The 14,137-nt window shown below is 41.3% G+C and overlaps 1 protein-coding gene across 1 annotated transcript in view; it reads left to right on the top strand.

Moving 5' to 3' along the window:
- The window catches only part of RASA1 (RAS p21 protein activator 1), a 113,921-nt gene that overhangs the window by 37,898 nt on the left and 61,886 nt on the right, over nt 1–14,137 (top strand). The window contains exons 5-7 of the mRNA XM_030567981.1: nt 4,670–4,787; nt 12,674–12,707; nt 13,910–13,997. Coding sequence (XP_030423841.1) covers nt 4,670–4,787; nt 12,674–12,707; nt 13,910–13,997 — 240 coding nt within the window. The remainder of the gene's footprint in view (nt 1–4,669; nt 4,788–12,673; nt 12,708–13,909; nt 13,998–14,137) is intronic.

The following is a 14,137-nucleotide window of genomic DNA, read 5'->3' as shown; positions in this document are numbered from 1 at the left end:
GGGGGGAGGAGGGTGGTGGTGGTGGTAGTGGACATCAATGACGAATAAGGCTACGTCTACACTAGCACTGTTGTCGGTCGGGCTGTGAAAAAACACCCCCCTGGCAGACAGAAGTTATATTGACAGGTAGACAGAAGCGCCTGTGTGGACAGTGCTATGTTTGTGGGAGATGCTCTCCTGCTGACATAGCTATCACTGCTCATTATGGTTTAATTATGCCGATTGGAGAGCTCTCTCCCATCAGCATAGAACGGATACACAGAAAACCTTACAGCAACACAGCTACATCGGTACAGCCGTGTCACTGTAAGGTCTCTAGTGTAGATGTAGCTTAATTTTGAACAGGACATTGTAACTGAAGTAGCCACTAAATGGACCTTGATGTTTGGTAGTAACCACTGTTAGGGACACTCTTGGGTGGTCTTTTGAGAGTGTGACTTATCATGCTACCTGCATTGAGATTCTGGCTGTTGCTATCTGCTTCTGATATCTGGAGAAAGGTTTTAGGAATATCAGAGAATAAAGTGTATGAGAGCTGGAGTTAAAATATCCTTATTTGAGTTGGGTTTCAAGTGCAGATCATACTAATCCATTCTGACCACCTTAGAGCATGTTATGAGAGCTGTCTTTCTGAGAGAGCTTTTTTTTGTCACAACCAGATTGATAGACAGAGGAGGAAACCTATAATTGTATATAGCGAGTAGGACTTCCTCCACCAGGTAAGGAAATTCCATTAAATCCACTAGTGACCTTGCTATGCATATCCAATTTACATGGGAAGCACTTGGGTGATAAAAGCTATAGAAATACTAAGACTCTTCCTTTTGAAAGGCATGCTGAGGAGAAACTCCAAAGGCAAGAGCCTGTGCTTCAGGACTCAGCATAGGCGACATTGCCTTGGCTATGACTTCACTGCAGAGATGAGACTCATTTACCGAGGGCTTGTCTATACTTGCACTTTACAGCACTACAACTTTCTCTGCAAAAATACCTCTCTGAGCACAGCAAGTTTCAGTGCTGTAAAGTGCCAATGTAGACAGTGCACCAGTGCTGGTAGCTATGCCCCTCGTGGAGGTGGGTTTTTTTAGAGTGCTGGGAGAGCTCTCTCCCAGCACTCTTCCTCGACCACACAAGCCATGTTAAAGCAGATTGTTTATAAGTAGTTAACATATTGTAAGAGGCCATTCAAAGTGAAGTGACTTGTTAACACCTCTGCATATGACATAAAAGAGAGTGTCACTGGGTTACAGATTGTTGGAGTAAGCCGTAAATTCAGTGTCTTTTTTAAGACCCTGATTTTTAGAGACTAGGAAAGTTAAAAATTTAAGCTTGCAAGCTCGTCTTTTAGAAGGTGTTTTGCAGGTTCCTTTGAGGATGAGGACTGAGAGCTCAGATAGCAAGTGATTGTTTTGTGAAAAGGGTTTGCCCATGGGTGATATGGTGTGTTTGTCTTCTATAATTTTTGTTTGTGAGTTCATTAGAGAGAATAGTGATTGTCTTGTTTCAGCCAACTAATTTTCATTGGGTCGTTTGGTGCACTGGATGAGGTGTATCACATGTTGTGCTAGGCATGTGTACAGTATCAGAAGGGTAGCCGTAAAAGGATCTGTAAAAGGAGCAAAGAGTCCTGTGGCACCTTATAGACTAACAGACATATTGGAACATGAGCTTTCGTGGGTGAATACCCACTTCGTCGGATGCAATACCCACTTGCATCCAACGAAGTGGGTTTTCACCCACTCTTTGCTGCTTAGGCATGTGTAGGATCCCTGGATTTTAAAAGGTGTGTTATGAGAGGTATTGATCATCCTAGCAATGAAGGTATGCCTGCGGGTTTTGCATCTTTTGTTTTGGCAGGGTCTGGTGCTGCTTTGGATTAGCGGGTCCTGGTCTGTGGATAGCTTGCCTCTGATGATGAACTTGGCAAGGTTGTGGGGGGTTGTTTGAAAGCCAGAAGAGGGGGTTCAGAAAAGATTTCTTTCAGGGTGTTGTTCCCATTGAGTACAGGTTGTAATTGTTTGGTGATACTCCCTGTAGGGTAGTTGGTAACAAGTAGGAGTATGTGATCTGATTTTTTTTTTCCCTATATTGAAGTAGATATTTGAGATGCGATTCACTTCACTGATGGGAGTGTCCTTTTTTGGTGAAGGAAGTTTTAAGTGTGTTAAGGTGACTTTTCTCCTTGGAGCCTATTCGTGGTATCTGTGTGTCTGGTTGTAGATAACAGATTTCTTGATATATCTGGGTATATATTGGATCCGTGAAGGTAGGTGTGGTGATCCATGGGTTTTTGGTATATAGTTGTCTGTATAGTTCCATTGTTGAAGCTGACTTTGGTGGGCAGAAAGTTGATGCTGGTGTGGGAGTGTTCTAGAGAGAGTTTAGTGGATGGATGGTGGTTGTTGAAGTTGTGGCAGAAGTCTGTGAAGGTGTGTAGGTCATTTGTCCAGAGGATGAAAATATCATCCAACATATCTCAGGTATATAATTGGTTTCATGGTTCATTTGTCCAGAAATTCTTCTTTGAGATGGCCCATGAAGAGGTTGGCATATTGGGGAGCCATCCTTGTATCCCTGGCTGTTTCCATGACTTGGACAAACTGTTTATTTTTTTAATATAAAATTGTTATGGGTGAGGAGGAAATGGATGAGTTTAGTGATGTGTTTGGGGTGGATAGCTGTGTGATGTCCATTGTCTTGTAGATCTTTGAGGCAGGCAGTCATGCAGTCATTGTGAGGGTTATTGGTGTACAGGGAGATGGCAAGGATGCTAGTCTGAGGGAAGTTGTTAATATTGCTGAATTTCTGGAGAAAGTGAATTGTATCCTGGAGGAAGCTGGCCCTTTGTGCGGTGAGTGATATGATTCTGGTTTCTGACTCCTGATATTTCTTCAGTAAGAGTGCTGTGGCCAGATATGATGAGTCTGCCTGGATTCCCTTGTTTGTGCAGCTTGGAAAGCATGTAGAAGGTCCCCGGCATGGGTTTAAGATAAAGTTGTACAGTTTCCCTTGTAGTTGTTTGGAGAATGATTTGTTGATATCTTTTAATTCCTGGGTGAAATGTGTTGTGAGGTCTTTTTTGAGTTTTTTATAGTAGGTGGTGTTGGAGAGTTGTCAGTTGGCCTTATTAATGTAGTCATTTCAGTTGAGAACTATGATGGCACCCCCTTTGTCTTCTAGTTTGATCACTAGCTTTTTGTTTTTGGATTTCAGGAATTGTATAGCTATCATCTTGTCAGTGGAGAGATGGTGGTAGATATAATGTTTAAGGATCTTATAGTTATTTTTTTCCCCTGAAGTAATCAATGCAATGATCAAATGTGTGGTGGGGTGTCCAGTCAGATAATTCTTTTATCTTATGACTGTTGATGGGATTGTGGTAGCTATGAGTGGTGGTGTGAAATAATTTTTTGAAGTGGAGTTGACAAAATAATTCTTCTAGTTTTGTACATGTTAGTATCACGATGTAGTGGGTTAGAAGTTCACATGGTGGTTTCTGGTGGGGTGGCTTCTTCCAGAAGTGGTGTTCAGTGGATTGTAGAGTAGTTGTTGTTCTTGGTTCCATTTTTTGTTTTTGTTTTGGAGGCTGTCTTAATTTTTCTTCGATAATTTTTTTTGGTGATTTCTTGCATGACCCTCCAGGTAGGTTTCCTGCTTTTTTTCTTTCCAGTATGTAGGAGTGTGTGATGATTTTGTGTTTGAGGTCATTCCTTCTGGAATATGAGATTTGCAGGAGACGATTCCTCAGGTTTTTTTTTAAGTCCTCCTGCAGAGCTCTTTGTCATACTTGGAATTGTATATAGTGGTGAGAGAGTGAGCCCTTTGGGGGATAGCGTTTGGTTTCTTGGCATTTTCTCAGGGAGTAGATGTCGTTTTGTTTTCTTTTGTTTCATGTTGTGGAGTTTCAATTTCAGATGGCAAAATTCATTATCCTCCATTGTTGTTTGCAGTGTTGTAGCCATTTGGTTCCCAGGATATTAGAGATTCAAGTACTGTCCTTACTCACCTTGTGTTATAACTTCATTTAACTGTAGTAAAGACAAGCTTTCAAGCACGCTCTAACCCGTGTTATATTTCTGACAAGGTCCATCTACCATCATGATCCAGTGGTAATTAATTACAGTACTCTGCACCATTTTGTAACGCTTTAGCACCTGCATTTATAGTGACTTAAAGGACCTGCTTTCATATACAGGATCCCAGAAACCTCTCCCTTCATACTTAAGGTTTACAATGTTGTGAAATTAGGTAAAATCACTACTTTCTTTTATAAACATGATACTGGGTATATACACTTATGTCTCTTTGATTTTTTTTCTTTTTGTTTGAGATTTGATTTGACTGGATATTGTCTCTTTAACATTGATTATAATATGGTGCTAGTGTTGCATAACTCAGTAGAACATAAAAGCTGTCTCTAGAAATTAACAAGTATTAGAAATCCAGATAAACCTAATGTGTCAGTATCTAACTGGTGCTTATTTCATGATGTGTAAACAGATTGACTTGTGATGTTCTCTTGGGATAGCAAATACAGTATTTTTTATGCTTCCATCTTTTAAAGTTTTGAAAATATAACTTTGAGTTATGTTCAATTTATTATCCTCGCCAAAACTATTGCACCTTGATTGCAGTCCTAGTTTAATAGTCTTACTGTAGCTTTCTTCAGTTTCCTTAAAGGAGACATGTTTATTGTCCATAATGAATTGGAAGATGGTTGGATGTGGGTTACAAATCTACGGACAGATGAACAAGGCCTTATTGTAGAAGACCTGGTAGAAGAAGTGGTAAGTGTTGTCTACTTAAATGAGTTCTAAAACTTAAGATTCTCTAAGTATTAATGTACAAGAGCCATGATATCTAGTGTAACTGCCAAGCTTCCTACTGTGGTGTATTTTCAGTTTTCTTTTAAAATGTAATAATCAGATCTCCCATTTATCAACATATATAGTCATTCCTCAAGCCTAATGTCTGAAATTGAAAATAATGAAGGCCAAACCAGTTCTTGGCAAATAAATTTATTCTAATTTTGTACAGATGAATAGCATTATGACTTTGTTCATAGGCAGTTCTGTAAACCAGTGGTTTTCAAACTTTTTTTTTCTGGCGACCCAGCGGAAGAAAATTGTTCATGCCCGTGACCCAGCAGAGCTGGGGATGAGGAGTTTGGGGTGTGGGAGGAGGCTTTGGGTAAAGAACGTAAGAATGGCTGTACTGGGTCAGACCAAAGGTCCATCTAGCCCAGTATCCTGCCTACTGACAGTTGCCAATGCCAGGTGCCTCAGAAGAAGTGAACTTAATGGGTAATGATTGAGTGATCTCTCTCCTGCCATCCATCTCCACCCTCTGACAAACAGAGGCTAGGGACACATTCCTTACCAGAGCCGGTGCAAGGAAGCTTCACACCCTAGGCGAAACTTCCATCTTGCGCCCCCGTCCTGAGGCACCACCCCCCACGGCAGCTCACTCTATCTGCCCTGAGGCGCCCCCTCCCCTGCGGCAGCTCCCCGCCCTCCACCCTGAGGCACCCACTCCACCCCAGCTCACCCCTGCTCCAAGCACGAGCACCCCGACCATGCCCTCACTGCTTCACTTCTCCTGCCTCCCAGGCTTGCGGCGCCAATCAGCTTAGGCAGCGCAAGCCTGGGAGACAGGAGAAGTGAAGCAGCCACAGCATGCTGGGGAGGAGGCGGGGCAGGGGTGAGCTGGGGCAGGGAGTTCCCTGGTGCCGCCTCCCCCCCCCTTACTTGCTGCAGGCTGCCCTCCACGTGCTCCCCTGCCCCAGTTCCCTCTGCCTAAACGCTGGCAGCGACAGGGGCAGCCGAAGATCCGGCCACTGCGGTTGCTGCCAAAGAAAATGGCGCCCCCCCAAATCCCAGCGCCATAGGCAACCACCTAGTTCACCTAAATGGTTGCACCGGCCCTGTTCCTTACCCATCCTGGCTAATAGCCATTAACAGACTTAACCTCCATGAATTTATCCAGTTCTCTTTTAAACGCTGTTATAGTCCTAACCTTCACAACCTCTTCAGGCAAGGAGTTCCACAAGTTGACTGTGCGCTGTGTGAAGAACTTCCTTTTATTTGTTTTAAACCTGCTGTCCATTAATTTCATTTGGTGGCCCCTAGTTCTTGTATTATGGGAATAAGTGAATAACTTTTCCTTATCTACTTTCTCCACATCACTCATGATTTTATATACCTCTCTCGTATGCCCCCTTAGTCTCCTCTTTTCCAAGCTGAAAAGTCCTAGCCTCTTTAATCTCTCCTCATATGGGACTCATTCCAAACCCCTAATCATTTTAGTTGCCCTTCTCTGAACCTTTTCTAATGCCAATATATCTTTTTTGAGATGAGGAGACCACTTATGTACACAGTATTCAAGATGTGGGCAACCATGGATTTATATAAGGGCAATAAGATACTCTCCGTCATATTCTCTATCCCCTTTTTACTGATTCCTAACATCCTGTTTGCTTTTTTGACCGCCGCTGCATCCTGCATGGACGTCTTCAGAGAACTATCCACAATGCCTCCAAGATCTCTTTCCTGATTCGTTGTGGCTAAATTAACCCCAATCATCTTGTATGTATAGTTGGGGTTAATTTTTTCCAGTGTGCATTACTTACATTTATCCACATTAAGTTTCGTTTGCCATTTTGTTGCCCAATCACTTAGTTTTATGAGATCTTTTTGAAGCTCTTCATAGTCTGCTTTGCTTTGGTCTTAACTGGCAGTTTAGTATCATCTGCAAACTTTGCCATCTCACTGTTTACCCCTTTCTCCAGATCATTTATGAATAAGTTCAATAGGATTGGTCCTAAGACTGACCCTTGGGGAACACCACTAGTTACACCTCTTCATTCTGAGAATTTGCTGTTTATTCTTACCCTTTGTTCCCTGTCTTTTAACAGTTCTCAATCTATGAAAGAGCCTTCTCTCTTATCCCCATGACAACTTAATTTACATAAGAGTCTTTGGTGAGGGAGTATCAGAGGGGTAGCCGTGTTAGTCTGGATCTGTAAAAGCAGCAAAGAGTCCTGTGGCACCTTATAGACTAACAGACATTTCGGAGCATGAGCTTTCGTGGGTGAATACCCACTTCATCAGATGCATGTTGATGAGAGACCTTGTCAAAGGTTTTCTAGATATCTAAGTACACTATGTCCACTGGATCCCCCTTGTCCACATATTTGTTGACCCCTTTAAAGAGCGCTAATAGATTAGTAAGACACGATTTCCCTTTACAGAAACCATGTTGACTTTTGCCCAACAATTTCTGTTCTTCTATGTGTCTGACAATGTTATTCTTTACTATTGTTTCAACTAATTTGCCTGGTACTGATGTTAGACTTACTGGTCTGTAATTGCCGGGATCACCTCTAGAGCCCTTTTTAAATATTGGCGTAACATTAGCTATCTTCCAGTCATTAGGTACAGAAGCTGATTTAAAGGACAGGTTACACACCATAGTTAATAATTTCGCAACTTCACATTTGAGTTCTTTCAGAACTCCTGGGTGAATGCCATCTGGTCCTGGTGACTTGTTAACATTAAGTTTCCCAATTTAATTCCAAAATCTCCTCTAGTGATACATCAGTCTGTGACAGTTCGTCAGATTTGTCACTTCCAAAAACCAGCTCAGGTTTGGGAATCTCCCTAACATCCTCAGCCGTGAAGACCGAAGCAAAGAATCTATTTAGTTTCTCCGCAGTGACCATTGTCTTTAAGTGCTCCTTTTGTAGCTCAATCATCCAGGGGTCCCACTGGTTGTTTAGTAGTCTTCCTGCTTCTGATGTACTTAAAAAACATTTTATTACCACCTTTGGAGTTTTGCTAACTGTTCTTCAAACTCCTCTTTTGGCTTTTCTATTACATTTTACACTTAATTTGGCATTGTTTATGCTCCTTTCTATTCACCTCACTAGGATTTGACTTCAACTTTTTAAAAGATGCCTTTGTATATATTATCTTCATCAGTTTGGATACTTCACTAGAAAAATGGAAGGTATTGTGGCACTTCAGGAAGCCCCACAAAATAGTTACAATGAATGGCATCGTCTCTTCTGTTGTAGGAACAGCTGGGTTTAGAGCAGTGATTTTCAAACCAGGGCAGGGTAGGTGTGTGGGAGGGGGTCGGAGCTCTGGGGTGGGGGTGCAGGCTCTGGGGTGGGGCTGGGGGATGAGGGGTTTGTGGTGCAAGCAGGGGCTCTGGGTTTGGGGGGTGCTCAGGGCTGAGGAAGGAGATTGGGGCACAGGGTTGGGGCACCGGCTTACCTCCGGCAGCTCTCAGTCAGCGATGCATCCAAATTGATGAAGTTTATATGTATAAAGGCTCCCCCTCATGAGAGTTCCATTCAGAACAGGGGATGGGACAAGAGGGCATGTCAAGTTGTTCATTAACGCTCCCTGACTGAGCATCAACCATGCTGGCCCCAGCATTAATTAGGGCAGTCAAGTGACCCTGAGACACCTTATGACAGGAGAATGGGTTTAATGGAGCTCTGCTGCTTACCACACTTTGTTTGGTTCTAGCAAGCCACCCCTACTCTGCATATGTCTTCACTGAGACTGGGGGAAGCGTCACTGCCTCTGCCAACTTTACACTACCAGGTAGCGCTTGCTATCTATGAGAATGCAAAGTGAATGGACAGTATTGGAGAATCTGGGCGTCCGGCCTTTGTTTGTAGGGTACGAGGTCAATCCACCTCATGTCGTAATAATTGAGAATTACCATTTCTATTTTCTTTTGGTCCCTAGTGAAGGGAATTGTTGACTTCCAGTTCGTTTTTGAGTGGACAAGTCTCTGCTTCACCAAAACTGCCATCATCCAAGAACTGGTGCCAGCTAGCCCACTGTAGTGTGTAAAGAATAAATAGGCATGGGCACTGAACTCATCTCTCACTTTTAGCGGTAACGTAAACAGGTCATGTTTGATGCATATTATCAGTGTGGTGTGAAGAACTGTGTGCTGCTCCTGCTGCTGTACTTTTTCTTGAATAACTACAGTAGACTAATTCAGTCCTCAGAACTGTCAACCCACACCATTCACAAGCATTAAATCAGCACATACACAGTCTAATTGAGAAGGAAAATTGAATTCCCTTGTACTACATTGTCAGAGGAGAAGCTATTTATGACATAGTGCAAAAGATCAGACAACTTGTAGCAGCTTAATGATACTGTGTAGATAACTGGTGGAGCACATCATCTGATTTGAGGAGTCTGACAGTTTGCAATATGTTAGCCCATCCTGCAATATCTCTTACTCTCCTAGAGTGGATGCATTATGCACGTTATTATTATCTACTGTACCTAGTATATTAATATATGTAGTTTTTAGCTGTCTGTTTCAAATCCTATGCCCAGTCTGCATTAAGAGTCATGGATTAAAACCAGAAGGAATGACTGTGATCATCTAGTCTCACCTCCTGCGTTACACAGGCCTTAGAATTTCTTGGAATTAATTCCTGTTTGAACTGGAGCATATCTTTTAGAAAAAAATCAAGTCTTGATTTAAAAATTGTCGGTGATTGTGAATCCACCATAGTCCTTGGTAAGCTCTTTCACTGTTAATTACCATCACTATTAAAATCTGATCTTTTGCATCTGATTTCCAGCCTGAATTTGGCTAGCTCCAACTTCTAGCCATGAATCTTATCAAAGAAACGTCGGCTAGATTGAAGAGCCTTTCTACTATCAATTTCTGTCCTTCTGGAAGATACTTAGACTGATCAAATTACCCCTTAACCTTCTCTCTGATAAACTTAATAGATTGAGTTCCTTGAGTCTTTGATACAAGGTGTGTTTTCAATCCTCTGATCAGTCTTTGGCTCTTTACTGAACCCTCTCCACTTTTCAATATCTTTCTGAATTGTGGATATCAGAACTGGACAGTATTCCACTAGGGCTCTCACATGTGCCAACACCAGAGTTATAGAATTTCTCTACTCATAGTCTCCATCCAAAGATCATATTAGCCATTTTGACCACAGTATCACACTGGGAACTCATGTTCAGACCAATTAGTCAAGCATGACCTCCCAGTTTTTTTCAGAGATACTTCTTCCCAGGATAGTCCTCCCATGCTGTATGTATAGTCTACATTCTATGCAGTTGTTAGATTTTACATTTAGATATATTAAATATGAATATTGTTTGCTTGTGCCCTGCTTACAGAGTGATCGGGATCACTTAGTATCAAGTGAACTGTACTCTTCATGTATACCAGTCTGTCATCAGCAAATTGAAATCAGTAATGAATCAGTAAAAGTTTTTTTTCTTGTTGAGGTTATTGATTGATATAAAAAATTTAAATAGCATAGGACCAAGAACTAATCACTATAGAACCAAGCTAGAATGTCCTGTATGATGATTCTCCATTCTAAAATTGCATTTTGAGACAATTCAGACAGTTTTTAATCCATTCAATGTATGCCATGTTTGTTTTTGTGGTGTTCTAGTTTCTTAATCAGAATGCTGTGCAGTACCATCTCAAATGTCTTACAGAAGTCTAAAATATATTCCATCAAATAGTATTAGCTTTATCAACGCGAAACTGCAATCTCATCAAAAGAAGGTATCAAGTTAACTTGGCAGGATTTTTTTTCCATACACCCATGTTGATTGGCATTTATTATATTACTCTTCTTGAATACTTATCAGCTGCTCAATAATCTGTCCTGTAACGAATGTTATGCTGACAGGCCTATAATTGCCTGAGTTCGTCATTTTTAAATATTGCACAACATTAGCTTTATCCAGTCTTCTAGAACCTCCCTCATGTTCTAAGGCTTATCGGAAATCAATATAGCAATCACAGTGAGCTCCTTGAGCAGCTCTTTCCGAAACTCTTGATGCAAGTTATCTTTACTTGCTGATTATAAAATGTTTAACTTTAGTAGCTTATGTTCAACAGCCTCCTGAGTTACCATTGGAAGTGTTTCTTCTTCTTCATCATTTCCTCCATGACTATATCATCCCTTTTTCCCCAAGTAAGGGACAAAAGATAAGTATCGACATGTCTGCATTTTCCTGCATTTATTATTTATAGTTCTACCATTTGCACCTAGTGATGGGAACCAATACCATTGTTAGAATTCTTTTGGTTCCCAGTGTACTAAAAACACTTCTTTATTGTCCCTAACTCTGGCTGCTCATACATTTTCTCCTTATGTCCATTTGCTTCCTTTATCAATTTTCTACAAACGCTAGCTTCTGAGTTTTTATTTATTGTAGTCAACTTCCCCATGCTTCCATCTGTTATATTATTGTTTTTCATAGCACCTTTTCCCTCTAAGCCAGGTTGTTTTTAACTCATTGCTGCCTTCTGTCTCAATTTTGGCTTTTGGGCAGCTAGTAAAATGTTTCTAAATGATTCCTATTATCATTCACATTTTCTGTTTATATCTCTCTCTGAGCTGATTTGACTCATAATTTGTTTCAGCTTTAGGAAACTGGTCCTTCTAAAAGTAGTGTGGGTAAACTACAGCCTGCCAGCTGTTTTAGGATGGCCCCCCAGCTCCCCTGGGAAGCACGGTCTGGGGCTTGCCCTATTCAGGCTCTCTAGCCAAGGAGCAGGGTTTGGGGGCCTTTCCATGTGCGCTCCTGTGTAGCAGCCATACAGCCCCGCTCCAGTGCTCCAGCCGGGGTGCAGGGTCCAAGGCTGCTCCATGCGGCTCCTAGAAGCCACAATATGGCCCCCCTCCAGTGCTCCAATGGGAGCTGCAGGGGTGATGTCTGCGGACGGGGCAGCATGCAGAGCTGCCTGAACATACCTCCACGTAGGAGCCGGAGAAGGGACATGCTGCTGCTTCCGGGAGCTGCTTGAGGTAAGCGCCGCCCGGAGCCTGCACCCCGACTCTCTCCCCATGCGCTAACCCTCTACCCCAGCCCTGATCTCTCTCCTGCCCTCCAAACCACTCGGTCCTAGCCCTGAGCATTCATGACCCGCCATACAATTTCTATTCCCAGATGTGGCCCTTGGGCCAAAAAGTTTGCTCACTCCTGTTCTAAAGCAACATGTGTATATATCTGTATGTATATATTGCTGATTTATACTTTGTTTGCACATAACAAATGTGATCAAGTCATGTTTGCTTGTACCGAAGCTGCTACTTATTTTGCGTTCTGCAAACAATTAATACTGATGCACCACATTGGCACATAGTGGGGTTTATATCGATGTGGCTTAATACGTACCTGTGTAGGCTGCACTGGTGTAAACCCCACTTAATTGTAATATAGCTCATCTACATAGGGGTTTGTGCCAGTGTAACTTAATCGTGTAGTTACAGCGGGGTGAATTTCCTTCAATTTAAACAGGGATTTGGGAAAGAAGCACAAAAATAACTAAATCCTTTGATCATTCTAAGAAATGGTGCCTCAATTTTATTTATTTAATTTATTATTTATTTATTTTTAAATGTGCTTTGGCATATGCTTTCTCTACACAAATAGGGGTAAGATGCACCAAATAGTAAGCATCTTTCATAGAATTGTGTAATAAGCCCCGTTATTAAAAAATATATGGATTTCTTGAATATAAAATGAATTATTTTGTAGCATTATTGACCTCTACAGAAAAAGCTAAAAATTTAGAAAATAGGACTTCATATAATTGATGATGTGGACTTTTGCATCATACACTTACTGTGTTAATTTTTCTCATTAGGGGACGTGAAGAAGATCCACAATTGAAGGCAAAATGTAAGGGTTTTTGTTCTTAAAGAAAAACAAATATTGTGGAATAAACTATTTGTAAATTTCAGCTAGTGAAGTTATCTGCCTTTTGAAAAGGTGAATCTAACTGCTCCTTGTGCGTGGCCTCATGTTTTCCCTCTACTAATTGCTGAGGATGATACTCTCCTCTGTCTGGTCGGGCTTCTACATTGGTCTTTTGTGGCTACTTATGGATAGTTTCAATAGGTTTTCATGATAGATAAATCTTGTGTGAGCCATGTAGGATAGCGGTGAATTTCACCCCACATATCAACATGGGTTACTGTTTGATTATAGAAATTGGATGTACTAGAAACTGACCATCTTGTAAAAACATCTAACTCCAAAATCTTTTAGTTTGGGAGAGAGATATTACCATCGCTTGAAGAATTAAAGTTTCTGAATTCACTGATGTGGTACTTTAATCACCAATATATTGGTGTTGGTGATCTCCTCTATTAGCCTCTCATAATGATGAGATTTTAACATTGTAGCACTCAAGTTTCTCATTGAAATTGCTTCATCTATTAACATTTATATCTGAAAAGCCCAAAATGTTAAGTCATCAATATGTATTTTTATTAAGAAGCATGAAAATCATGGAATCATAACATACATGATTTGGTGACCAGAAAGTAGCATCTGTCATCTGTAGAACCACTTGCAATGAAAAAAGATGAGTGGCAACTAAGTATTTCAGCTGAATTTCCTGCTACTTAATCACTTGATTGGCTTTAGGATCTTTTGTCTATATTATTGCTGTCTCCTGCCTCCAGTATCATCAGATTCACAATCTCTGAAATGCTGATGATTGAAGGCACTTCCAGGTATGTTGGGTGGGGAGAGAGAATTGCTGCTGTGGGGTTGCAGCCCACTGAACTCTACTGGCAGTTCTTCCATCGAGTTTGGTGTAACACAGCCTCATTAATTGCATCATCTTCATTTATTGAGATTATCCCCTGCACCATTCCTGGAAGTTGCTTCAAACCTCACCACTTGCAGACCACATGTTTAATGAGCTTGCTGCTCAGAGGGTCCTCTGGACAGTCCTTCAAGTGTTCAAGCATTAGGAGGATTTCCTTTAAAACGTTGACCTGGAAAGAAAAAATAAAATTGAGCTTATTTTCTTTTGATGGATAAGATCTATTGAGATGCTTAAAAAGAAAATCACTTGCTTATTTGTACATTAGGTCTTTATCCAGGCAAGAAGACAAATCCATTTCCCACCTATATGGGTACTGGAAATGCCATGTGTATGGAAAGGATAGGAAAGGTGGGGTATACTACACTGCCTGAAAGTTATCATGTAAGGGTGGTCATTGTAGTAGGGGTGACCATCAAGAAGATGGGCAGATGGTGTGTGGAAGATCATTGAGAGATCATTTGCTGAGTGTGTGAAGTTAGAGATGGATTGGGAA

This window comes from Gopherus evgoodei, chromosome 6 (assembly GCF_007399415.2).
Source record: "Gopherus evgoodei ecotype Sinaloan lineage chromosome 6, rGopEvg1_v1.p, whole genome shotgun sequence".
In the NCBI taxonomy this organism is placed as follows: Eukaryota; Metazoa; Chordata; order Testudines; family Testudinidae; genus Gopherus; species Gopherus evgoodei.
Note: the sequence above shows the minus strand (reverse complement) of the source record. Positions and strands in the feature narration are given on the sequence as shown.